Source organism: Bubalus kerabau, chromosome 21, assembly GCF_029407905.1.
Source record: "Bubalus kerabau isolate K-KA32 ecotype Philippines breed swamp buffalo chromosome 21, PCC_UOA_SB_1v2, whole genome shotgun sequence".
Taxonomy (NCBI): Eukaryota; Metazoa; Chordata; class Mammalia; order Artiodactyla; family Bovidae; genus Bubalus; species Bubalus kerabau.
This window is the reverse complement of record NC_073644.1, coordinates 61,427,806-61,454,649: the sequence shown is the minus strand read 5'-3', so window position 1 is coordinate 61,454,649 and position 26,844 is coordinate 61,427,806. Positions and strand designations below refer to the sequence as shown.

Genomic DNA, 26,844 nt, shown 5'->3' with positions numbered 1-26,844 from the left:
TGAAAAAGAGAACTGTTTCTTAGACACGAAACAGGTAGAGGAGAGTAAATGAAAACGCTGGGTTAATTCCCAGGTGGCTCAGACGGTAAAGAATCTGCCTGCCAGTGCAGGAGACATAGGGGCCATGGGTTTGAACCCTGGGTCGGGAAGCTCCCCTGGAGGAGAAAATGGCAACCCACTCCAGTATTCTTGCCTGGAAAATCCTAGAGACGGAGGAGCCTGGTAGGCTTCAGTCCATAGGGTCGCAGAGAGTCAGACAGCTCTGAGGACAGCACACGGCTGCAGCCAGGCTTACCACCCAGTGCGGCGCCTGATACACAGTAGCTCTCAATGCACCTGCACTGTGTTAGCAGGACTGCAGGTAACAAAACCGGAAATAGCGGCTTAAAGGAGGGAGTCTTTTCTCTGAAGATAGAAGACTGGAAATAGGCAGATATCTCCTGCCAGAGGGGCTCATGAAAATTGTTAAAGACGGGGCGCCTCTAACTCCCCGGGCATCATTCTTAGCGGCCACAAGATGGCTGCTGCCCCCACACTGCACGCACGTTTCAGGCGGAAAGAAGGACAAAAACGGAAAAGCAGAGCCTTTATCACATGAGGTTGTAACTTTTTATTTGATAAGTGACTCCTTCCTTAAATATTTCTACCTACCTCTCATTGATACCCAGCAGGCTGGAGAAACAAATATTTCAATAAGCTAACGTGCTATATAAAATAAGCTACAATGATGTATTGTTTAACACAGGAATATAATCAATACTTATTTATATATTCAGTTATATACTTATAACTATAAATGAAGCATAATCTTTAAAAATTGTGAATCACTCTATTGTACACCTGCAACTTATATACTATTGTACATAACTGTACTTCAATGAACATTTTTAAATAAAATAAATAATATGTGCAGACTTCTCAGTGCAATTTCTGGCATATAGCAAGTATTCCTCAAGGCTTTGCCATAAAGAGTAACATCAACGTTTCTTTAACAAATACTGATTGATTCTTTATGAAAGACATCGAGTTTGTTCCCACAGAGACAAACGAATTGAAGATAAAATGATTAATCTATGAACTGAAAACCCTGGAGAGCCTGGGGCAATGACCCACACATACTATACAGACAGTAAGTGTTTGTTCTGGTGGTTGCTGAGGTGGTAATGAGAATGTACTTTCCTTTAGTTACATCTGGAAACTGAAGAGTGGAGAACTTACATGTATACAAACCTTACATGAATGACTGCTCACGACACTCAAAGATGGAATTCAAAGTGCCAGTGCTTCTCACCCCATAAAAAGGCATTTGCCACTCATTTCAAAGGTTGCATCTGATGGTCACTGAGCAGTTTACAGACGCCAGCTGCCACGTTTTAGGCAGCCGTGACACATCAGCACTCCCACAGATAGGTTTTCTCTCACGTACGTAAGCAGGGAGCAAGGCTCTCTTAGCATATATGTAAGTTCATACTCAACTTAAAGATTTGATTTGATTGAGCAAAAGAGATTTAATAAGAATGGGCCATGAATCTGGAGATAAGTTGGAAGGTCAATGAAAAATAAAATATTGCGGTCATGCAGTTCCAAGGGCCCGGTGGTACTCATTTAGAGCTCATGAAATAAACTATTTAAATCATACTGCTTATTCTCACCTTCCATGAACCAGGAAGCAGGTGCCCTCAGACCCGAATCAGAAGCACCTTGACCTTGGAATCCCCAGCCTCCACAACTGAGAAATAAATGTCTGTTGTTTAGATGGAGAAAAACAAACAAACAAAAAAATCATACTGCTTGTTCAGATTTTTTTTAAAATTCATTAAGACACATTTATGAAAAACAAAACTCTGGATGATCCATCAGTATTTTGACAATATTTTTTCGAGATAAGGAAAAGAAGGTTCCCCTTTATTTTTATGTATCTATGTTTGACTGCGCCGGGTCTTCCTTGCTGCAGGGGCTTCTCTCTAGTTGCGGTCAGCAGGAGCGCCTCTCTAGTCGCGGTGCACTGGCTTGGATGGCGGCTGCTCTTCCTCCTGGGCCGCAGGGCACCGGCTCAGGCTCAGTAGTTGCGGTGTAGGGGCTTAGTTTTTCTGCAGCATGTGCAGTCTTCACAGAGCAGGGATCGAACCTGTGTGTCCTGCATTTGCACGTGGATTCGTTACTACTGAGCCACCAGGGAAGCCCCAAGATTCCCCTGTAAAAGGCAGAACTTATTTGTTGACTCATAAAGACCAATACTATCTCAAATGTCCAGTTTGTGTGGCTCCCTCCCTTCGCAGCTCGTAATCCCTCCTATCATACACTCGGTTCTATTTGAATGCATTATTGCTACGGTTTCAAAATTTGGAAAGCTTATGGAATTAGATTTTGAGAAAGGTAAAGGATGAGCGATAAATTGAGGCCTGAATCAACACCAACCAAAAGATCCTAGGTCTCTCCAGGCCCGTGGATTGCTGGTTGCCGGTTTGAAATGCCCTAACACGGGCTGGTGGAGCTCAGTGGGTTAGGACCAGTAATACTCGCGATTATGCCTTGCTGCCGGAAAGACTTGTTTCTGCGAAGTTCACGTGCTGAACACCAGGAGCTGTGCAATTGGTATCACATCAAACGGAAGGCCTTTCTCCTAACTAACGCTGTTAGTATGGCCAGGGGGGGATTGATACGGTAGGTTCCACAGGTGTCAGGGCTCCAGAATTCTACCGGCAGGAGGCAGCGTCTCACAGGTAGGCTTCGGGTCTGCACCTCCAACCCTGCACGGCACGCCGTAAGAAACTGTTGGGGTCCTTTTCCCGCCCTAGAAGACCAGAAGCGTGTGCGCGGACCTCGCCGCCCGGCCCCGCCCCTCCCGTAGTCCCGACCCTTTCCGTGGTCCCGCCCCCTCCCCGTGGCCCCTCCCCATCCCGCGGTCCTGCACCTTACCTCTGGTCCCGCCCCCTCCCCGCGGCCCCGCCCTTCCCTGTGGGCCCGCCCCCTCCCTGTGGTCCTGCACCCTCCCTTGGCCCCGCCCCCGCCCCGCGGCCCCGCCCACCGATGCTCGGCGTCCGGCAGCCCCCCGGATCGCGGAGGCGGGGCGGGGCTCACCCTTGCCCCCGGGGCTCCGCCAATCAGCGAGCGCCCTGTTGGCCGTCCGCGGTGCCCGCCCCGCCCGCTCGCGCCGGCCGCCGTCTCCCAGAGTCCAAGATGGCGGGGTCCAGGCGGCGGGGTACCCGGGCCGTGATGCGGCCGTTGCTCTGCGCTCTGCTGCTGTGTGTCTGCCGTTCCGCGGGCGGCGACGGCCCGGGAGGCAGCCCCGGGGCGACGGGCGCCACGGACATCCCGTCCGCGCCGCCGCACCGCCGCTTCGAGTACAAGTACAGCTTCAAGGGGCCGCACCTGGTGCAGAGCGACGGGAGCGTGCCCTTCTGGGCCCACGCGGGCAGTAAGCGGGGCGGGCAGTGAGCCGGGAGGGCGGGCGGCCGGCCGGGGCCCCTCCGCTCCCTCCGCGCCCTGGGCGCGTGGGTCAGCCCCGATCCGCGGGCCCCCGTCCGCACCCCCTCCCCCCTCCCCTCCCCTCCCCTCCCCTCCTCACCCTCCTGCCGCGCTCCCTTCCGATGCCCCCCGCTCGTTGTGTTCGGTCTCGGGCTCTTCCTTTCTTCCTGCGCTCACTTGAGCTCGCTTCGAGGCGTCGCGTTTCACCCCAGCGCCGCGGCTCCTGGGAGACGTCCCGCACCCCTGTCCCCCCGCCCCGATCGGCCCCAGCCTGGACCTGCGCCCCCGCCGCCCCTCGGCCCTCCCCTGCTCCCCCACGGGGTCGGCCGCGGTTGATACTCCACTTGAGTGTCCGGTGTCCCCTGACGGCTGCAGGGATGGCCCGTGTTGGCTTTAGAGCGATCTCGAAGTCTTCATGTCAGAGGACATGCTTCTCTTAAATTTGCCTTTCTCAGGGACCTCCTGTGGTCTTTGATCTTTTCTGTTGTATTAACACATATGTCATTTATAGTTAGCTTGTTGCTTCATAAGAAGGGATGCGAGGTATTGATTGAGAACTTGAGTCTAAAAACTAGCACCGTGTACAGCTGTTTCATTTTTACTTTTTTTTTTTTTTTTTTGAGTGCGTGTTTGAAATAACCTGTGCTCAGTGTTTTATTCACTTTGTGTATGTGGCACTGTGAAGCCCCATCCGTGCTAAGAGAGCCTTGCTCACTGCTTACGCACGTGAGAGAAAACCTATCTGTGGGAGTGCTGATGTGTCACGGCTGCCTAAAACGTGGCAGCTGGCGTCTGTAAACTGCTCAGTGACCATCAGATGCAACCTTTGAAACGAGTGGCAAATGCCTTTTTATGGGGTGAGAAGCACTGGCACTTTGAATTCCATCTTTGAGTATTGTGAGCAGTCATTCATGTAAGGTTTGTATACATTCTTTTAGATTGCCCAGGGCATGAAACAAGATGTTTCATTTCTAGAAAGTAATTGCTGCTTTACAAAGCACACTTTTAGGAGGAGCTATTTCCTTGAAATTAATGTGTAATTAAAAGGTTGAAATTTCAATTAGGCTTAATGACCAAGTCATTAAGTATGTCCGGAGGAGAGTGCAATTATTCTGTTACTCCGCAGACATTTACTGTATACCCGCTTCTCAAAAGCCTATCGCTGGGCATTTCTTATCAAGGTAGCCTTGTTCTTAGTAACACAGAGCTGGCGCAGGCGTCCCAAACACAAGTGTGGGGGACTTTTGTTCTTCTTGAAATGATGCTGAGTTTTTCAGTAGTGGTGATAAATGTGTTGACGTTTTTCACTTCTGCATTTCTCCATTGTCTTCTTGTTCTCGCTTTTTCTTGCACTCACACCACATACATCAGCCAATTAGGAATGTTAATCAACTGCTTAAATTAGTTATGTTGACTTTCTTTACAGAACCTATAACCAACTAAGCTTTTCTGCTACAGAAATGTCACGCAGTGTACCTGGGCGAATGAAAGTTGTATGACTAGATTGAATTTGAAATAAGGAGTTTAGAATTTTAGCAGTGACTTTTCTGTTGACTCTGGGAATCACCGCTCTGGGTATCTTTTGCTTTCATTATCACTGTAATTTTTGCCATCTGACAGCTTTCCTTAACTCCATTGATCATTTTTTCCCTTTTCATTTTGCCCTGAGATCCATTATTTGAAACATTTTTTTCAGTAGAGAAAGTTAAGATTTAATTTATTTAATCCTAACAGATCCCCCTTACATCATCCCCAAATTAAGACCAAATCTATGGTGTTTCTCTTTCTTAACTCTAATGTCCTTTTGTACTGTCAGTACCTATCCTCGGGTCCATAAGGGCAAAGATGATAACAGCAGGTCATCAGCCTTTAGAGCTCCAAGAGCTCTTTCACCTTCTTCATGCCCTGATTAGATCCCTAGTAGGTCCGGCAGGTGCTGGCTGTTTCATAGGTGAAAAACCTAATATTCAGAAGTGTAAAAATTCATGGCAAAGGTTACGTAGCTAATGTCGGTCAGGTAGGACTCAAATCCGGCTCTTCTGGTTCTCTGTCCGGTGCTGCTTCCAAGAGGACTGCCCAGACCTTGACGTTCTGCAGGTGATGCTGGCAGATGGTGGCTAAACCTTCTGAAGGGCCTCAGCTGGTCTTTCCTGTCAGCTTTCCTACCTGGAAAGAGACAATACGGTTATGTCCCAGCGTGGATGTTAGAACGTCAGAACTGGTTAATATCCGAGAAGGTGTGCTCCAGTTGTCCAGAGTTAGACTGATAGGTGCTTTAATAATTACCTAGTCCAATAAGGTGACGCAGTAGTAAAGAATCCACCTGCCAGTGCAGGAGATGCAAGAGACATGTGTTTGATCCCTGAATGGAGAAGATCCCCCGGAGTAGAAAATGGCAACGCACTCCAGTATTCTTGCCTGGAAAATTCCATGGACCGAGGGAGCCTGGTGGGCTATAGTCCATGGGGTAGCAAAGAGACACAACTGAATGACTGAGCACAGTCCAGTAATAGGAATAGCTAACGTTTATTGAAATATTTATATGCACTTGTATAAGCACTTACATGCCTATGAAGTTAGAGAAATGGAGTAACTTGCCTATGAGCAAACAGCTAGTAAGTGGATAGAGATACAGACCATCGTGCTGGGGGTCTCTGTTCTCTCCGAGAATCTCCTGATGCTGAAGAACTGTCTGTTGACTGGAAATTCAGTTGACCCTCTCTCCAGAACAAAGCATACATGCTCAGAATTTTGCATGTAACTTTTGGGGTGTATATAAATGATTGAGCCCAGCCCCTTCATTTACAGTGAATATATGGTGAGCCCGAGAGGAAGCGAATTATTTGCTCAAAGGCACACAGCTGAAGTGAGACTAGGAATAGGTCTCTTGATTCCTAGTGGTATGTTCTTTTCACACTGTTTGAGCTTTCTAACATTTGTACACTGGTAAAAATACACCAAAGTTGTAAAAAAGAAAATATACACATTTCTGAGTTATTTGAAAAAGATTATCGTAAGAATCAAATAGTTGATTTGCCTTTCAAGCTATAATTTCTTCCCTCCTACCCCTTGAATTTTTAGTGGTTAGTTGCAGCTTAAAGGTTTATTTGTTTGTTTTTTGCAGAGATATCACACTTTTCAAAGATAGAGGGGTATTAAAAAACCCCTAAAATTTAAAAGTTGAAATTGTCAGCATGGAATTTTTCCCTAACAAAATTACTATACAGGCAACTGAATTAAAGTTAGATCTCTTTAGGTATATATAACAGTTTGTTGATGATTCATTGAGTTTTATCTAATTATAACTTAAAGCTTTTCTTCCCTGATTGCTATTCTAGATGCTATTCCAAGTTCAGATCAAATCCGAATAGCACCATCTTTAAAAAGCCAAAGAGGATCAGTGTGGACAAAGACAAAAGCAGCCTTTGAGAACTGGGAACTGGAGGTGACATTTCGAGTGACTGGAAGAAGTCGCATTGGAGCTGATGGCCTGGTATGGGAATTTCTTTAACTTCGAAATTTACACAGTGGCATATACCGCTAGTCTCTAAAGGTTCCCTGTTACATATTTACAGGCAGTTTGGTATACGGAGAATCAAGGATTGGAGGGGCCTGTGTTTGGATCAGCCGATATGTGGAATGGTGTTGGAATATTTTTTGATTCTTTTGACAATGATGGAAAGGTATGGTTGTTTTCAGGACTGTTAACCCACTTTAAATGTATTTTCTAACAAAGTTAGTCTGTGAACAATATAGTTTATTTGACACTTTGGTCAGCTTTATAGTAGAGGACTCCCTAAAGTATATTTTAAGCATGATGATGAATCTTTATGTAGCTGGGAATTTATAAATGGTAAGGTAGAAGTTCATGATTTTTCTTATTCCAACTTGAGGTAACAACGGAACCTTAAGTCTGAGAACTTTTCAGGACCCACCTCCCCAGGCCCCTGTTTATGCTTAATAGTTTTGAGGATCAGCCTGAGTAGTTGAGACGTAGGCAGTGAGGCCAGCAGTGTTTCAGGCTCTTAGTGCTTTTTCGTGAAAACGTGTGCATTGCCACTGTTAGCTCACTTACTGATACCTTTTTATACATGGTAATCACTGTTTTTTGGGGAAGGCAATGGCACCCCACTCCAGCACTCTTGTCTGGAAAAATCCCATGGATGGAGGAGCCTGGTGGGCTGCAGTCCATGGGGTCGTTGAGAGTTGGACATGACTGAGCGACTTCACTTTCACTTTTCACTTTCATGCATTGGAGAAGGAAATGGCAACCCACTCCAGTGTTCTTGCCTGGAGAATCCCGGGGACGGGGGAGCCTGGTGGGCTGCCGTCTGTGGGGTCGCACAGAGTCAGACACAACTGAAGCGACTTAGCAGCAGCAGCAGCAGCAATCACTGTTTTTGATCAGCCTGATTTCTCTAAAACAGTTAAGGACAAAATGTACTTATGAAGTGGAAACATTAACTTGTGCTTTAGCAGCCCTAAGACTGTGATCATTGTTTCTGCTGCTGGTTTGTTGATTATCAGAGGTCATTATTAGCCATTTAAAGGAGAGCCTTAACAATGAACTCCTCCGGTGCTGGGGCCGTGTTAATTCTCCTGTTACTAAGTTCCCTTAAATCCCACACTAGTTCCATGCTCACAGTATCCTAGGATTTTAGAGGTGTTAGAGAGCTTACAGCACACCCAAAATAGTCTATACTTCTTTAATTTAAGGCTTTAAAACAAATACATTCTCCTTATTTTTAGAAAAATAATCCTGCAATAGTGATTATAGGCAACAATGGACAAATCCATTATGACCATCAAAAGTAAGTGTATTTTTTTACAGTATTCTAATTTTTAGTTTCCTTTTTGAAACCTTATAAAATATATAAAAATATATAAATATTTTTATATAAAAATATAAATATATAAAACCTTATAAAAATATATAAATATATAAATGTTTCAAATCTGAACATTTTCTAAATGAAAAAGGTTATTTTTTCTTGAGGTGTTTTTTGTAACTTAATGGGAAGGTCTTATTTTACTTTGGTTTTGTTGTAAAGTTCCTTCTGTGGACCACCTCGATTTCAAACGTAAAAATGTGTTGTCATTAACCTGAAGTTGTATAATACCTTCAAAGATTTATGAAACATTCCTGGCTCTCAGTGATGCAATAGCCATGTTTTTTCATCTTTATTCAAAGCGATCTTTAAAAAATAAAGTTTGGAGCCTTAACCAACCTAATGACTAAGCAGTTTATGCCTCTTTGTTCAGTCCTGGTATTGAAAAAATTTTCAGTGGGTTACAAAGCTTCTGAGAGTTTAGTGTATTTATAATGTGTGTGAATTGGGCATGTACATTTTTAATTTTCACATGGTTGTGGGGCAATTACCTTTCAGCCAGTCTGTAAAATGCAAGAAAAATTACTTTCCTGCCTTAATGATGTTTAACTCTGGTAATTCCTCATGACCACCTGTTGAGCGATTTGAACTAGAGGTCCAAGGCCTCTCCCTGGTGATTCTGCTTCAGCTGATTGAGGGCAGAGTTGAGGAGTCTGCATTTTTTTAAAGCTCCATATGTGACTCTGGCTCTGCTGAGGAAGAGAATCACTGTCCCCTTGCCGGCAGCCATGCTAACATCGGCTCCTCGTCCAGACTCCTGACCCGAGTCACAGGGAAAACTCACGTGTCAACTTGGTGTCTTCTGCATAGATAGTTTCAAATATCCCAAACTTTGTCATAACTTGATATGGGTTTTGATCTTTCTGGAAATTAATTGTTTTAAATAGTGAGTTTTTAAAATACCAAGAAACTTCCCTAAATTCCTTGTCTTCCTCCCCTCACGCTACAGTGATGGTGCTGATCAAGCTTTATCAGGCTGCCAGAGGGACTTCCGTAACAAACCCTATCCTGTCCGGGCAAAGATCACGTATTACCAGAAAACATTGACGGTAAGTGACCAGCTCTTAGAGGCAGTCCAGTGAGCAGCGCTCCAGCGTGTCTCTTCTGTACTCTTCGTACTCTAGTGCACCCCTCGTTCTGGTGGAGACTCAGTGCATCTAATTGGGTATTCACATCCTCATCAGGGCTGCTCTGTGAGAACAGAAGTGGCTTCACAGCGCGGTTCTCTTGTCGCGTGTTGGCACACGTGGTGTGCTGTCAGACTTGACGGTAGGTTTGCATATAGTGAGTGAATGTTTAGGCGTGCTGCTGTGCGCCGTGCGAACGGCAGTGAGACAAAGGCCATTGTCTGCAAAGAGCATGTCTCATGGAGGCGACCGTAGGTAACACCATGCTGCGTGATAAATGCTACAACACAGATACCATTAGGGACCCAGAGGTCAGAATCCTGTAACTGCCAGGAGGGAGGTGAAGGTCAGCAATAGTTTCTCAGTTGAGCTGCACCCTGAAGGAGGAGGAGAAGCCTCCCGGGTGGGGTGCAGATTCCAGGCCGAGGAAACAGGCCTCAGAACTGTTGAAAGATTGGAGAAAGGCCAGTAGTTGGTATGGCTGGGGGAGAGAGGAGCCATGGGAGGTGAGGTAGGAAGCTTGGCAGTAGTGAGCTTCAGCCGCCTGATGCAGTGTATCCTGTAAGGAGCAGGAGTGTGGAGTGAGCAGGTTCCAGTTCAGGACGATGACAGAGGCAGCGGTGGTCTTCTAATGGTGTTCGTGAGAGAAACAAGCAGCAGGAAGATTGAGACTGACTCTTAGAGGGCCGCATCTGTGTGACTTGGTCCTTTACGTGCGGTTTCTCCCTTTTTTTCCTCCCAGTTTCGTTGAGATGGAATTGACACAGCACAGTAGGAGTTTGGAGTGTGCAGCATGATTCGACTCACACACCACGAACCGATGGGTGCAATAAGTTCAGTGAACATCCATCGTCTCACACAGATAGAAAGTGAAACACAATAGAAAAAAATGTTTTCCTTGAAAGGATTCAGCCTGAGAGTGTTCATTTTTTTGTTAAGTTAAAATTTTTTATTAGATCCTATTTCGTGCATGATTTCCAAACTGAGATAAAACTGCACGTGTTTAAAAAAAATAAAATAGTAGTGTCAAAAAGAGTCTCTACACTGAGACTCCTTAGTATTTACTCCTCTAACCACTTTGATGTGTGACATCCAGCCGTGTTCACTGTGCTTTCGTGTTGCACATCGCATTCTTAGTGCTCATTTATCTTATAACTGGGAGTTGATCTTTTTGACTGTCTTCATCCAGTTCTCCACCCCCACCCCCCTACCTCTGGTTTCCGAAAATCCAACACTGTGAGTGAGTTTGTTTTTCGAGTAAAACTGACCTACAACAAACACTGTCAGCCCCTGGTATACAGCGCAGTGGTTCGCCGTTTCTGTACATTTCAGAATGATGGCCGAGGGAAGCCTGGTTGCCTGGCGCCCTACGCAGGGGCCTGGTGATCCTGGCTGTCTCCCCGCTCTGTCTCACACCTGACTGTTTGGCAACTAGAGGCTCTGCCTCTTAATCTCCTGCCCTGTTTCTCTCCTCCCCGAGTCCCCTCCCCTCTGGCAGCCACTTGTTTGTTCTCTGCATCTGTAGCTCTGTTTCTATTTTGTTCTGTGAAATCATAAGTCCTTGTCTTTGTATGGTTTACCTGCATGACACTCTCTAGGCCCATCCATGGTGTTGCAGATGGCAAGATTCCATTCTTTCTTATGGCTGAGCGGTATTCTCTGCTATGATTCATATGTACCACATCTTTACCCCCTCGTCTGTTGAGTGTTTCGGTTGCTTCTGTATCTAGTCTGTCGTAAAGAAGCTGCAGTGAACAGGAAAGAAGAAAGTGAGAGTGTTAGTCACTCATTTGTTCAGTCATGTCTGACTCTCTGCGACCCCATGGACTGTGGCCCGCCAGGCTCCTCTGTCCTTGGAATTCTCCAGGCAAGAGTACTGGAGTGGGTAGCCATTCTCTTCTCCAGGGGATCTTCCCAACCCAGGGATCAAACCCCAGGTCTCCTGCACTGCAGGCAGATTCTTTACTGTCTGAGCCATGTAGACGAATTGAGTTGGAGGTAATATTTAGGTGGACAATACCCAGCAGGCAGTTAGAATAACTAAGGTCACTACTACCATGCGTGCTTTGCTTTTTTAAAGATGCCATCAGTATCTATCTGGTCATGTAATACTTATAAGTAAAGGATATCTTGCTTACATTTTTCTTTTCCCTAAATCATGAGCTAGCCTTGTACTCCTTTGTGTAAACTCAGAAAAAGACAGTCATTTGGGAAACTTTGTACTGGCTCAGTCTTAAATTCCAAACTGATTTGGAGACCTCAGAATAGAGGCAAGTGTCCAGCCTGTTATGACTAAGTTAGATTTGCGTTCCACTGGGCTTGTTACACATTGTACAGACTGTACAGTTTCACTGGGGACACCACTGGTCACGCGCACCAGACACCAGCCCTGGCACGTACAGACCCGACACTTGAATTCACAGATCCCAGGGAGGCCGCCTGTACAGCCCGACACAGAGAGGCCGTCGGCCCTGCCAGCAGTTCCCAAAACAATAATAATCGTGCAACATGTACCCACAAAAGAGTTCCATAGTCAGATAAGGTTGGTAGGACTGTGCATACAAGCAGAGTCAAGATTCTAGGAAGTCCTGGAGTCAAGAAGCCTCTGTTAAGCCGCTCATTCTTTAGGCTTACTGGACCGTGGGGTGCTCTTTCCACCTAGCGTCTGTGAATGTCTGTGGAGCCAGCGTTCGGAAGAATCCATTTGAGAGAGCCTTGCCGGGACACCGGCTGTGGCTCGGTGGTCCCAGCCCTCGTCTGCTGTCGCTTGCTGTGACGCGCCCCCGTCCTCTACCTGGCAGAGGCACGCTCCTACTAGTTCAAGGTTTCTTTCCGTGATGATCTGCCTTTCTGAAACTCTTTAAGTGTTTCTTTTCTCTAGTGCTTATTTTTTCTTCCAGTTTTATTGAAATGTAATTCACATGCAGCACTGTAGAAGTTTAAGGTGTACAGCATCACGATTTGAAGCTGATGGCCCTTTGACAGTTATTAGACCAGGTACAAAGATCAAATCGCCCTAAACCGACTGCGTGAGATTGATTTTACAAGGTCTTTGTAAAAGCTCTAACCTGCAGTGTATCTTTCTAGGTAATGATCAATAACGGCTTCACACCAGATAAAAATGATTATGAATTTTGCGCCAAAGTGGAAAATATGATCATCCCCGCCCAGGGGCATTTCGGAATATCTGCTGCCACTGGAGGTCTTGCAGGTAAAGCCTCGCTGTCTTGTAACATTCAGAGGTTGTGAACTGATTCTTACTAGGAATCCTATACTTTGGAAATGGGTAGCTTTGTTTACTTTTAACCTTTTGAGACAAGTTACAACCTTCCCATGATCGGTGGGGCCAGGCCTTTGGTCTCTTGGGGCTGCTCATCCTGTAGGCTTACAGTTGGCTGGGGTCTACACACAATTATGTGCATCAGAGTTGCAGTCTGGGTGCAGCCTTTTACGTGAAGGAAACGCATCTAAAGGCTGGTCGCCCGGCGCTTAGGACTCGGAGAGCTGTCACAGCGCATTTAAATGGATTTGTAGCCTGAGGAAATACCACTGGAGACTGGACTTGAAAGATGTACTTATCATATCTTTTTCATGTGTGGTGATAAATGAACTTATTGTTAGGTGTTAATAGCATCCTGTGTTTGTACTGTATAATAGTCTTATTATTTCCAAATATGTGAATTTTTCATTTCAGCAGCACCGGGAGGGAGACAGAGAAGCTAGATCATATTCACTCTATTTTTAGGTGGCTTTGCCAAATCTTGGATTAAAGGGCTTTCTAAAGATCACGTGGCCAATAAATCAGACCCAGGCAGGACTTGGTCTGGGTTTCTGTCCCCTTGGGTCCAGCGCTCTATTAACACTGCGTGACTTCTCCTAATGTTACCTAACCCACCCTGTGGTGTTTCAGTTTTCTCTTTAATCTGGCTATGTATCTAGATCTCCGTAAAAGTAGCAGAAAGCAAAGAGATTGCGGCAGTTGAAATCCGTGTCTTGTTTGTGGGTGTGAGGCTAGCCGGGATGAGTATGATAGTTCCACGCTAAGGAGTTTGATCTCTTGGCTGTTTTTAGCTCAGCCAGCTTGAAACGAACGAGTTCAGGTGAAATAAAATTGCTAGTATGTGCTGTATGAGGGAAACAGATACAAAAGAGGTACGGAAGAGTAGTTGAATTACCTAATTGAGGTGCTTTGGTAGTGAAAGGAGATGCTGTTAGTAACACCAGGACGACATGGGTAAATCGGGACTCCCAGTAAGCCAGGACAGAGCGTCATGTTTAAAACAGGAAAGTAAGGCTGGGGTGGCGAGTGTCAGAAAGGCTCAGAAAGAGATGGAACAGGAAATACCTGAAGGACAGGCTTCTGTCTCATGTGACTGGGACACAGTCCATGAAGGAGGTTTGTGGAAAAATAAAGGAGGATCTTCGTGCCGGGAGTAGGAGTTTGCGCTTGTTTTGACACTTGATTTGTTTGGTCTTCCCTTTATCAGGTATTAAACATCCATAACACGTTAAACACAGCTAAATGTTCTGGTTTAGGATTTAAGAAAGTAAATTCTTGTTTAGTTCTAATATAAGTCTTTCAGATGAACTTTTGTCGCTAAGTTCACAAAGCACCATTGCCTTTATGAAATTAGAGATAATTTTCAGTATTCTAAAGTAAGAGATGTCTATAAATTCACAACCATAAAAAATGATCAACTATGGAACTTTTTCAGTTTGTTTTTTTTTTCTTTAATTTGTAGACGACCATGATGTTCTTTCTTTTCTGACCTTCCAATTGACTGAGCCTGGGAAAGAGCCAGTGAGTATACTTATTTTTCTCAGAAAGCTTATTTGTAATTTACTGGTGTTGCCTCATAGCTGAAAACTTGAGAAGATGAAGTCAGGTTCAGATCTTGTCTCCTAATGATTGCTGTTACGGCCTGTTCAAGGTGTTTAATGTCCATACATGCCATTCCTTCACGAGTAAAACTGAGACGCTTGTGCTGGCCACCTTGACGTTGTAAGCATTAAAGGCAGCGCACTTCTGGCAAGCACTCAGTAAATGGTAGTGGCTATTATTATTTTTTGTCATAATATTAATAGAGTAAATTAACTTTTCAGCTAGTGGTGGAGTAGTTAATATGAGAAAAAGGAACATATATTGAGGCTTATTACTTTCTTACTAATTTTTTTTTTTAAATGATCTATTCTTAAACTCCAAATAAGCCTACAGTTGATAAAGAAATTTCTGAAAAAGAGAAAGAAAAGTACCAGGAGGAATTTGAGCACTTTCAACAAGAGCTGGACAAAAAAAAAGAGGAATTCCAGAAGGACCACCCCGACCTTCAAGGGCACCCTAGTAAGTTGGAGCCGGGCTGTCCTCTGGTGCAGCGATGGGCGTGGCCCTTTTGAGTCCCCAGCGCTTCATTCGTCTTACCTTTGCTCACTCATCTGTCACACTCCAAGTACTTCCTGGAAATGATTTTTAAACCAGTCTTCAGTCTCTAAAGGGCTTGGAGATCGATGCTTTTACCCGGAAGAGTGCCGAGTGACGGGACGAACAGGGAGCCCTTGGGCTGCAGGCTCCCCGCGTGCACCCTGTGTCCCTGTGCCCCCAGATGGCAGCCGTCTGGTGTAGTAGTTGAGACTCATATGTGCTTGTTGAATGGAATTGTCCAGGGTTGGTTTCTTTCCTTTTTAGTGGCACACACTTACCTTAGTTGATAACGAAGCTAATCCTTAAAAACTGTCAAGACTTGGGAGAGTAATGTGAAGTGATTATCTCCTCTTATTACTCAGACAGAATTCTGGACATTAAAGGTTGAAAATTTTGAAATACTAGTTTAAGCTAGTGTAACTGAGAACTTACATGGGCTCCATGTCACGAACAAGATAAGGCCAAGTAGAATGACTCTGTGAGCTGCTAACTTTTATGATCTCAGGTCCCCATCAGCACAGATGATCGAGGCTGTGTGTAATAAGGGCTTCCCTGATGGCTCAGCAGTAAAGAATCTGCCTGCCTGTGCAGGAGATGCGAGTTTGATCCCTGGGTGGGGAAGATCCCCTGGAGCAGAAAATGGCAACCCGCTCCAGTCTTCTTGCCTGGTAAATCCTATCGACAAAGGAGCCTGGTGGGCTGCAGTTCACAGGGTCAGAAAGAGTCCATCATGGCTTAGTGACTGAGCACACACACTGGATAAAGCCTGGGGCTGGCTTTTGAACTAAGTAGTGTGTTAATCTAAATGATTAACAGTGTTATTCAGATTTAATGATAAAATGAAAAATAAATTTTATTTTTTCCTTGGATTTGTTTTAAACATCACATATGATTTGTAAGTATATCCTGAAGCTTATTGTAGTAAGTGTTTGAATGCAATTATCTGAATTCAGTGTGGTTAGAAATAAAAGGAAAAGTAAAACTGCTTTCAACTCTGTTTCTTAGTCTTTTATGTGAGTAAAATCCACAGATTTTAAGAGAATAGTTTGATAAATTGTGACAAATTTTAACCATCACTCAGATGAGTGTATAGAATATTTTTATTGCCCCAGATCAAGCCAGCCCCCTTCCCACAGAGACAGCCACTATGCTGATTCATATTAAAAAATTAGATTCGTTCTGCCAGCCTGTAAATAGATTCGTTCTGTAAATAGAATCACACAGTCTATTTAAAAGAGAAAATAATTTTTAGGTGAAAAAATTCAGACCTAAGTTATAAATATTCAGCCACCAGAGATGACGAAAACAATTAGTAATTGAATCACGACTGAATCAGTTGCATGCACGTTTGTAACACTGGAAGGATCATGACACTGTGTTAGTGATGGCCTTCGTTTAGTGGAGGTTGGTACTTTGGGCACTTACGGTAATTCGAAAACCACATATGTATGGGTGAGTCTAATAATGCCTTTTGATCTGTGATCACCTTTTCAGCGGATGAAATGTTTGAGAGCGTGGGAGACCGTGAGCTGAGACAGGTCTTTGAAGGACAGAATCGTATTCACCTTGAAATCAAGCAGCTGAACCGACAGTTAGATATGATTCTCGATGAACAGAGAAGATACGTCTCTTCCCTGACGGAGGAGATCTCTAAGCGAGGAGCTGGAGCCCCAGGGCAGCAGGGGCAGGTGAGCTTGCGAGGTCCGTGGATGTGCCTGCGGCAGGGAAGGAAGCAGGAGCGATGTCTGGGTGTTAGGCGGTGTGCTCTATGGAGTGGGGACTCTCGGGCTGGCTGGTCATCTTTTGTTTTTCCTCCAGACCTTTCAACAAGAACTGGATACTGTTGTGAACACTCAGCATGAGATTCTGAGACAAGTAAACGAAATGAAGTAAGTACACAAAAGTCCCGTCTGAGTGCATGTGACACCTTTATCCTAAACTCGTGGCTTCTCTAGACATGAAGGCATGTCACTGCTGCAAGATTCCTCCATGGGTAAGAATCACATTCTGGGTTATTTCTAAATAGGGTAGGTCCAAATTTTTTAATTGTTCCCAGCTAGAAGAGAAAGCTTTAGCATTTTTAAGGGGGGGAAAAAATGTTAGTTGTTTGACAGCATTTGTGCATTTGTAAAATACAGAAGAAGAACTTCCCAGGTAGCTCAGTGGTAAAGAATCTGCCTGCCAGTGCAGGAGACACAGGTTTGATCCCTGGGTCGGGAAGATCCCCTGGAGAAGGAAATGGCAACCCACTCCAGTGTTCTTGCCTGGAGAATCCCATGGACAGAGGAGCCTGGTGGGCTACAGTCCTTGGGGGTCACAAAAGAGGCGGACAGGACTTAGCAACTAAACAAAATATAAAAAGAATATAGGTAATACATAACAGTGCTGTGGAAAATAACTAAGAGGAATAAGCATGCATAGTATTATAGGGCTATAAGACAAGCATACCTGATGCAGGAACTCCTTGGTGACGGCATGAAGCCATTCTGAAGGAAGTATGTTACGTGTGAGTGCCTCTTTTTCATTCTGTATTGTACTATAAGAGAGACCGTGTCCTTGTAACACTGAATGGTAGGGTTTTTAAAAGGATTCACTTAGATGATTAACAGCATTCAATGCCTGAAGCAGAAAAACAGCCAGCATGCCACATGTCATAAGCTAACACGTTAGAGAACTGTCCCAACCAGTACAACCCTTGGCAAACTAGAGTGTTAAGGTGAGTTCTTCTGGACTGGAAAATTCAACTGAACGAGGTTAAGCAGAGGGTGATAGCATGTAACACCTAGAAATTAAAGCTAACTGCAAATTTGTATTTCTTTCAGTGGTACTTTTGGTAGTTTTGAAAAATCTTCAAGTTTTTTGAACTCGTGGTTAAAACATGTACGATGCTAAATGAATAGTTAAATTATTTTAGAAATAGAAACCAGATCAGTATAACATTTTTTAAAATGTTTTGATCTAATCTTAGGCATTGTGGAAAATAAGGGACATACATCCATCGTATAGATCCAGTGTATCCCTCACTTAACTTCTGATGTTATCGTGTTGTGTAGCCACAGTACGATTGTCAGAATAAAAAAGTTGACGTTGGTTCAGTACTAATGATCCTACTCAGATTTCACCAGTTTTCTACCAATGCCTTTTCATTCGAAGATCCTGGTCCAGTATTGCACGGTGCATTTAGTTATTTCTCTTTTGACCTCTGCAGTCTGAACCAGTTTCTCTCTCCTTGTCTTTTATGACTATGGCGGTTTCCAAGAGCATTGATGAGTTCACTGGACCGTTTGGTTCCTCGATTTGGGTTTGTCTGACACTCCCTCGTGATCGGGTGGAAGCTGTGCACTATTGACAAGCATGCAGCAGCGCATCACGCCCGTGGTGCTCATGTCTTACTCCTGCTGATGTTGCTGCCATCATTTGGATATTGTAGTTTCTTCCCAGTTTCCCGTGGTGGTTAATAAATATATATTTGGGGATAGATACTTTGAGTATATTTGTATCCCTTACACTCCCTTTTGTGTTAAGAAACCACGAGATTATCCAGATACTTTGGATTTTGGTTGGATGAACCAAACACTGCAGGGTTGATTTTAGCCTTCCTCCTTTTCCTGCTTGAGCATTCTTTCTCCAGCAAGGAGTAACCTGGTTCTTACTATCTACAGTGTATTTACTTACTGGTTCAGTTTTAGTGTGTGCACAAAGTATATATAAAGTGACTTCAAATTATTAAACCATATCCCTGTAAGGAACACATTTACTGATGGATTTATATAAAGCTCCTTTTGCCTCTCGTCTTATAGTATTTGAAGCTCATGTACAGTTTACTCAAACTCACGTCCATCGAGTTGGTGAGGCCATCCAACCATCTCATCCTCTGTCGTCCCCTCCTCCTCCCGCCTTCAGTCTTTCCCGGTATCAGGGTCTTTTCCAATGAGTCAGCTCTTTGCATCACGTGGCCAAAGTATTGGTGCTTCAGCTTCAGCATCAGTCCTTGCAGTGAATATTCAGGGTTGATTTCCTTTAGGATGGACTGGTTTGATCTCCTTTCTGTCCAAGAGACTCTCAAGAGTCTTCTCCAACACCACAGTTCAAATTCTTCAGTGCTCAGCCTTCTTTTTGGTCCAACTCTTACATTTGTACATGAGTGCCGGAAAACTCATAGCTTTGACTATACTCACCTTTGTCGGCAAAGTAATGTCTCTCCTTTTTAATACACTGTCTCGGTTGGTCATAGCTTTCCTTCCAAGGAGCAAGTGTCTTTTAATTTCATGCTTGCAGTCACCATATGCAGTGATTTTGGAGCCCAAGAAAATAAAAGTCTGTCATTGTTTCCGCTTCCCCTTCTGTTTTCCATGAAGTGACGGGACCAGATGCCATCGTCTTAGTTTGTTAAATGTTGAGTGTTTTCACTCTCCTCTTTCACCTTCAAGAGGCGCTTTTAGTTCCTCTTCACTTCCATTTGTAGTATTGGTTTTAACACAAATTATTTAGTATTCTCTGTGCTTAGACAGCCTTTAGTAAAAGATGAAGGCATAATAATGTAGTTTTTAGAAGTTATTTTCCAATTTTGAGGACAATTTTTTAAAATACCTGTGTTTTTTTTTGTTTTTTTTTTAATGATCTGTTGCATTGAGCGTAGAAATGTTATCTTCCCCTTTGACATCTGTGACACCCTGCTAGTGATTCTGCTGTCTAAAGCGACTTTCTGTCTCAGGAACTCCATGAGTGAAACTGTCAGACTGGTGAGTGGCATCGCGCACCCTGGGCCGGCGGCGGGCGTGTACGAGGCCACCCAGCACTTCAACGACATCAAGGAGCACCTGCACACCGTGAAGCGAGACATCGACAGCTTAGCGCAGCGAAGCATGGTCGGCTCTCCTCCTGCTTGTCTGTGACTAGTTACCGCGGTCTGCTTTTAGGAAGGACAAACACATTCTACTCAAAATATTTTAACTTTTAAACTGATGCCAGTGCTCACTTTTAATATTTGGGGTAGAATGACTCCATTATGACCCAGATGTCTACGTGTTCCGCATCACACTTCCATTACCTACTGAATAGAATTGTTTAAAAAGATAAATTTGCTGTTCTAGTTACTGGGGTCATCACAACCTCAGACTTTTTTCTTTCTACAAGTTCTCTTTTAAAAAACATGTCTCTGGTTTTCAGTAACGATACCCTTAAACGGCTTTGAAAACGGTAGGTGTTTCTTGACACACCTGTTGGTGAGACAGACAGGCACTGAATATTTCATGTCTCTCCAGGCTGTTCAGGAAGCGCAGATCTGAAACTGGCTGACTTATAGCAGCTCTTTTTAGGCAAGATTTTGCCTTTCTCCAGCTACTTCCCTGTTTTACTTGGTTCACTTTTTTCAGTTTTGTTTTATTTTGTTTTCTTTGCCTTTTTAGGGTTTTTTCTTTTTTCTTTCTTTTTTTAGTGTGAGCGCCACCTGCGTTTGTGGAGCGAGGCAGCAAATGTTAAAAAGACAGGTAGCGCATTTTTGAAGTTTAACACACGTCAGAGACAGTGTTAGGAAACAGGCCTCTGGAACTTTTACGTTTTTCTTATTGACTGGATTTGAAAACCCTTGTGAAATCCACAAACGCTTATAGCATTTGCCTCTTCCCCTTCAGTTTTTTAAACATGGTTCAGTCGTTTTCTCATTGACCATTTTACCTCCCACCCAGAGCATTGTCATCTACTCCTAAATTCTGTCTGAGGTTATTTGCCCCCATCTTCCGCTTTTGTTGCAACGGCCAGGTTAACGCTGTGGGTGATACATAAACCGCACAGAGCCTTGTCCTGCAGATGTGAGCGTACTGAGAACAACTAATCTTAGAAGCCGTTTTGTCTGGTTACCTTGATGAAATCTTTGTCCCTGGATTTTAATTTTTGATACTTGCTTATAATAGAAGGAATACTCGTGTAAATGGAAAAAGAAATGTTTTCCCGAAAAACTAATCAGTGATGTTGAACGTTAGGAGGTCGGGGTGGATGAGAGCTGAGAAAGGCCCGTTCTCTGTTGGGCAGCCGTGCTCAATTGTCTGAACTTGAAGCCCCCCGACAGCGGTGGGGCTGCCGTGGGTGGTCACTGCAGCCGGGATGATGGGGGTGTCCTGGGGTGGGCTCTGTGACCCCCAGGGACACTGACCTCATGGTCACTGTGACGGGGGAGGAGCTGGACGGCGGGAGGTCAGTGACGGGGCTGCCGTGGATGGTCACTGCAGCCGGGATGACAGGGGTGACCTGGGGTGGGCTCCGTGACCCCCGGGGATGCTGACCTCACGGTCACTGAGATGGGGGAGGAGCCGGACGGTGGGAGGTCAGTGACTGAGGGCGCGAGAGGGGAGGCCTCCCCCGTCACCTGCTCTTTCAGAAAGTTTGGTTGTGAAAATGAAGAGGACGTTTATGGGGTGAATACATGAAAGTATTAGAGTTTATACCAAGAGTTTTATAAAGATTTCACATTTATTTCCTTTTCTGAAATACTGGTTTGACCGATTATAATAGAATTTCTTTTTCCTCATAGCCATCAAACGAAAGACCAAAGTGCCCAGAACTACCACCATTTCCATCGTGTTTATCTACAGTGCACTTCGTTATATTCGTCGTGGTACAGACGGTGTTATTTATCGGTTATATCATGTATAAGTAAGTGTCTGTATTTGTTTAATTTGAAATATTCAATAAGTTGTCTATTATCTGTAATGGAACTTTGAATACCTATAAAATTAGGATCATACAAAGTGAATGTTACGTCTAGAATATTTCAGTTCGTGTGGGTGTGCATGTGTAGGACATGCGCATCTTCGTCTATTGCACACTTGAAAGGTATTTTTAATTTTAAGCAGTCCTGTTTCATTCCACTGTAAAGTGTCCAGAACGTCACAGGTGGTTTTTTTTCTCTTTTTCCTTAGGACTCAGCAAGAAGCAGCTGCCAAAAAATTCTTTTGACCACCATTTTCATGTGTACATCATGTATGTATGTACAAAATGTCTTTTTGAGGGAATTTAAGTATTTAAATTGCTTTTTAGTCTAAATTATTTTGTATAAAATAACTGTTTAAACATTGACTTAAGAATAAACCTTAAAGACAACCACATGTAAATTTGTGCATAGTACATAAATCTATTTAAATTTCAGTGAATTTCTGGCCAGTAGAATACAGCCACTGCACAGAATATTGATAAATCAGAGGGTTAAAAAACAGAAAGGGGGAACCCCCATCTATGAAAGTAACCCGTAAGTCTCCAGTGTTGGAGGTTTCTGTCTTTAGCATAAATGCCCTCGCCCTCCTGCCCCCAAAGTATGAGGTCTGAGAGCTACCCATCATGTTTATTTTGTAACCAAAGTCTTTTTTTTAAGAGGCCAGAATTTCCTGCTCCAAGACTCAGTGCTGCAGTCCTTAAATCTAATACAGCTCCCTTTGAAATCAAAAAATATTTTGTCTGAGTGTTAGGATTTGGGTAATAGGATTCAGAATGTTTATTAAAGCATTTTTTCTCCTTCTGATCATCAGTGATATATTTCACTTTTAAAGGAAATTTGGGGGGAGAATTAAGAGCTGCTCTTTGCCTGAAAAACCATTTAGGTGGGAACATTCCTCTGATGATGGTTTTTATGGGTCTTTTACCTGGTGAGGTGTTCATTTCATGATTGCTCATATTCTTGAATGTCTGTGTTCCAGTAGAGTCAGTTCAAAATTACGAAACTCAGTCTGCCTCCGTATCGCTAAGCTCACCTCGGATGGCACGTGCTGAGGACACTTTAAGGCCACAGCACCTGCCCCTGCTTTCAGGCTGAGTCGCCCCACGCAGCGCGGCGTTGGTGACCTGCGTGTTAGTTGCGAGAAGGCAGGAGCAGCAGCAGTGTTAAAGTTTCTGAAAGCAAAATCTGAAAAATAGTGTTATTACTTCTGATTTCTTTGTTTTAATGCCAGAACTGGGGTGTTGTGCAGCACGTGTTAGTAAGTGTAACCTTGACTTGTCAGGAAGGAGCTGCTGTAGCCTGTACATAGTTCTAGGTATTATAGAAACTGTCTGTAAATGGCATTTAATTTAGTTTTCATAGCTGATGTAGACTTCAAAATACTCTTACTTTCCCTTGTCTAGCTAGCTAAAATGATGCCTTTCGTTTGTCATAGCACTGAAAATAGTGCTGTTGAATTCTTCACAGCTTTCAGAAATTTGCTCTGAGTTGTTATTTGCTGATTGGACTGCCTGCCTAAAACCCACACAGAGACTCTGAAGAAGTCTGCATTAGAGCAATAGCTAACTAGTACTGCATATGCAGACAGTCCTAGCATTGCTTTTTACAAAGCATTTATCCCAGAACACTGAACAAGAATATTCTATTGCTCACTCACACACTTATGACCACTTCAACGTAGAACTGCTCCACAGGTTTTTTTTTTCTTGTAGTGTTAACATGTTGAAATTCATATTTCAGAGACATCATCATGACAGAATTTACTCTTATTCCATGAAAAAAAAATTAATAGTTTCAGAAGAATGTTTCAGTTGTAGACTGTGAGACTTGGAAATCCTCTTGAGATGAAAAAGCTGTAGAATATCCAGTATTATAAAAATCCAGAGCCACGTGTGCCTGAACTTAAAAGAATAGATCTATGCAGTGTACATTTTCCAGGCTAAATTTCAAGAGGAATTGTTGCAATCATTTCTGATACAAGTGAAGACAGCTAGGACGAAAGAGCATACGCGTGAATGTTTCTTTCTTTCTTACTAATTTAATTTGCTAAAAAAAAAAAAAAAATCAGTAAGACGGTTCATACAAGTTATTATTGTTGGAAATTTGGTTTGTTTTCCTCAGAGTCACTGACTTCAAGTAGTTCATTTCTGTTTTTTAAAAAAAGGTGTTTGCTATGTGGGAAAATCAATCACTGCCAGGATTCTCTCATTTCTGTACTGTTTTATAGAATTGAATTTTAACTTTTCTCACACCAGCAAGTATTTTACAGGTGCCTTGGATTAAAACAAAGTTGATTTTACAATTTTACTGTAAATCTTTGTGCTTCTGCCACTTTAAAAAAGAAATGCAATTGTATAATGGTTAATACTCTTATTTAATGTACCTTTTGTGTTCTGATTGTTTGAATGTTTTATTCGGCCTGAACCTTTACTGTGAGGGCACGGTATTCTGTCACGTAGTAAAGAGACATCAGTGTTTCTCAGACTGAGGTCTGTGAGCCCTCTGAGTCCTGGGGCGCTTGTGAAGAACACAGATGCCAGAGCGCCATTCCCCACCACCTGCATCAGAACTCCGCGGTGGGAGCTACAGAGAATCGTTTTCAGCAGGTGACTCTGAGCACACTACTGTTTAAGAACCACTGAGACGAGGGGGAGTGAAAGAAACACGGGTTTGTGTAGTTTTACAGCTGAGCTGAGAGCTAACGTAACATTTTCATCGTCAGCGACATGAGCACATGTGCACTGATTTCTTTATACTTAGAACGTATCACTTAACATTCTTTTCGCCGAAACTCTTGGTTTATCAGCAGCTACAAACTAAACCCAGGTTGCCGCCTGTGGCTCTCGGTACTTTGGTTGACGGCTCTTACAAAATCATCTCCAGATCATGGTCAAGCCATGGAAACCCCCATCTTCGCATCTGCCTGCTAGAGCGTTTGCTTTTCCTGATTGTGGTTTTTGTGACATTTTCTCTCAGACAGTTGTACTTTTTGATAACTTGGGGAAAACAAAAATTACTTGAATAAGGGATTGCCTGACTCGCTGCATCACAGAGACACAGTCTTTGTAAAGAACGTAAATGACAGTTGTGAATAGTAAGATGTGATTATCTTTTTCCTGTCCATGTGCTCATTGCAGGGAGATAGTGAACAAATGATTATACTGGGGATTTTTTTATTTATAAGATCTAATGTAAAATCACCACTTGCAACTTTTTAGATCTGTATGTTGCCTGTTTAATATATTCTTTTAACGTTTAAAAGGGTTTTCTATCCATTGTTAATTTCAGTTAAGTGACATTTCGTCGAGTGTTTTTTTTCCTAATTGTTAATTTGATGCTAGCTGGAATTCAAAAGATGACATTGACCTTCCTCAAATAAAGAAATATTTTAGTAAACTTACTTTTTCCTTCATTGGTCTCAGATAATCAGTTATTTCCCAAGTAGGTTATTTCCCAAGAAGGCCCTGATCTGTGATAGTATTTCATGTGTCCTGTGCTTTGCGTTCTGCCCTAGGTGGCACCACCTGCCGAGTCAATACATGGAAGCATAAAAAGAGAATTAAAAACTACTACGGATAAATGCTTACCCTTGCTGGTAATGAAAAATGCAAAATAATTAAAACAATACATTTGATATTTTCATCTTCAGCAACCAATTATCGGTAAAAGTGTGGCTAAGCTAGAACTTTTAGTCATTACTAATGGGAGTTTTTTAAAAAATTTTCTTCTTTTTGGTAAGTAACATTTAACCAAGTAATTCCAGTTCTGAGCTATGAAAAAAGAAAGAGTAGAGCTTTAGTGTCAGACAAATCTGGGTTTAAAATCTTGGCTTTGCCACTTCCTAAAGATGGCCTTCGTTTTCCTCATAATACTCTCTCAGGGTTGGCAGCTTGTAAAAGGTGGTCTTTATAAGTGGTTTCAGAAAATGGAAACTAAGCTAATGGCCCTTCTCCTGCTATGAGCACAGAAAAGGGCTTCCCTGGTGGCTCAGCTGGTACAGAATCCACCTGCAATGTGGGAGACCTGGGTTTGATCCCTGGGTTGGGAATATCCCCTGGAGAAGGGAAAGGTTACCCACTCCAGTATTCTGGCCTGAATCCCATGGGGAGGGAGTCCATAGGGTCGCAAAGAGTCAGACACGACTGAGCAACTTTCACTTTCAATGTAAAAGAAACTAGATAGGTTTGAGTTCATGTTGATGTTTGGCAGAAACCAACACAATTTGTAAAGCAGTTATCCTTCAATTTTAAAAAGTTAATTTAAAAAATTACGTAGCTTTGAAAGAAATCAGAGGAAACCAAAACCTTGGCAGTGAGCCTGCCTGGGGCGGGGTGGTGGGAGCTAGACACTGTTGGGCACTGGGGACGTGCCATTGTAAAGATGTAGGATTTTATTCAAGAACTATGAGGAGACTTTGGAAGGTTAACAGCTAGTTTTCCCTTTTCACCTGGGGTGTTTATTTTCCCTTTCTGGAAGATTCCACTGGGTGGCCAAGTGGAAAGGCCATTGGAATAAACTGAATAAAAAGTTTTAAAGACACGGTGCTCTTTTCAATGGAATTACCTTATGGGAAGGCAGTGAAAGGTCTGATTTCATAAGCAGTCCCAGGGAGTGTTTGCTTGTCACCCTGGTGTGATCATCACCCTGGAGTTTCTGTGATGCCCAGCACCATCCCCCCCTCTTCACACACACACACAAAGCACTGCTCGGGGAGGAGCGGCTTCACAGACTGGCTTTGGAGTTCAGAACCGAGACCCTCGCTGTTCAGATCTCCTAATTCCTAGTAAAATGCAATTGTAATCGTCTTATAATACAGCAAATAATTTAACAGAATAACTTATAGATTTTTATCTTTATTGTTTTGCTTTTAGAGATTGTCCTTTTCTTTCAGAAATAAAAAGTGTCTTTTAACGTCATGAAACAGCTGTAAGGAGAAACAACAGAAACAGACTGGCTTTTCCTTTATATAAAGTTCTGTTATACTTTACTAGTAAGTCTCCTCAATGGAGATGAAAAGCAGTTTATTATAAATAATAATTTAGGAGTCATGGCTTGAATGTATTACGTCCCAAGCAACACATCTTAAAAGTGGAAGTGGAATTAAGTATGAAAGCACATTCTCAATCGAAGAACACCAAGAAGTTTCTTATTTCACCCTAAATGTTTGTTAATTTTTAAAACAGAACATTTTAGCAACATTTTAGGTTAGTAAAATGAAAAACAGATCTTAAA

At 43.3% G+C, this 26,844-nt stretch overlaps 1 protein-coding gene and 2 long non-coding RNA genes across 3 annotated transcripts; 1 reads left to right on the top strand and 2 right to left on the bottom strand.

Annotated features, from left to right (window-relative positions):
• Positions 1–600: 600 nt before the first annotated feature.
• LOC129635802 (uncharacterized) lies at positions 601–2,849 on the bottom strand. The gene is made up of 2 exons (XR_008706466.1): positions 2,419–2,849; positions 601–2,194 (listed from the first exon to the last, which is right to left on the bottom strand). It is a non-coding gene; the product is annotated as an uncharacterized LOC129635802 (long non-coding RNA).
• A 287-nt stretch (positions 2,850–3,136) lies between these two features.
• Positions 3,137–25,006, top strand: LMAN1 (lectin, mannose binding 1). Its single transcript, XM_055559044.1, has 13 exons — positions 3,137–3,418; positions 6,807–6,961; positions 7,044–7,151; positions 8,218–8,279; positions 9,307–9,406; positions 12,572–12,695; positions 14,227–14,285; positions 14,693–14,825; positions 16,398–16,591; positions 16,722–16,792; positions 19,618–19,771; positions 21,433–21,554; positions 21,821–25,006. Exons 1-13 carry the CDS (start codon positions 3,181–3,183, stop codon positions 21,855–21,857), a joined length of 1,557 nt encoding a protein of 518 aa, XP_055415019.1. The 5' UTR covers positions 3,137–3,180; the 3' UTR covers positions 21,858–25,006.
• On the bottom strand, positions 5,513–15,043 carry LOC129635841 (uncharacterized). Its single transcript, XR_008706484.1, has 3 exons — positions 14,904–15,043; positions 11,065–11,229; positions 5,513–5,634 (listed from the first exon to the last, which is right to left on the bottom strand). It is a non-coding gene; the product is annotated as an uncharacterized LOC129635841 (long non-coding RNA).
• Positions 25,007–26,844: the final 1,838 nt, after the last annotated feature.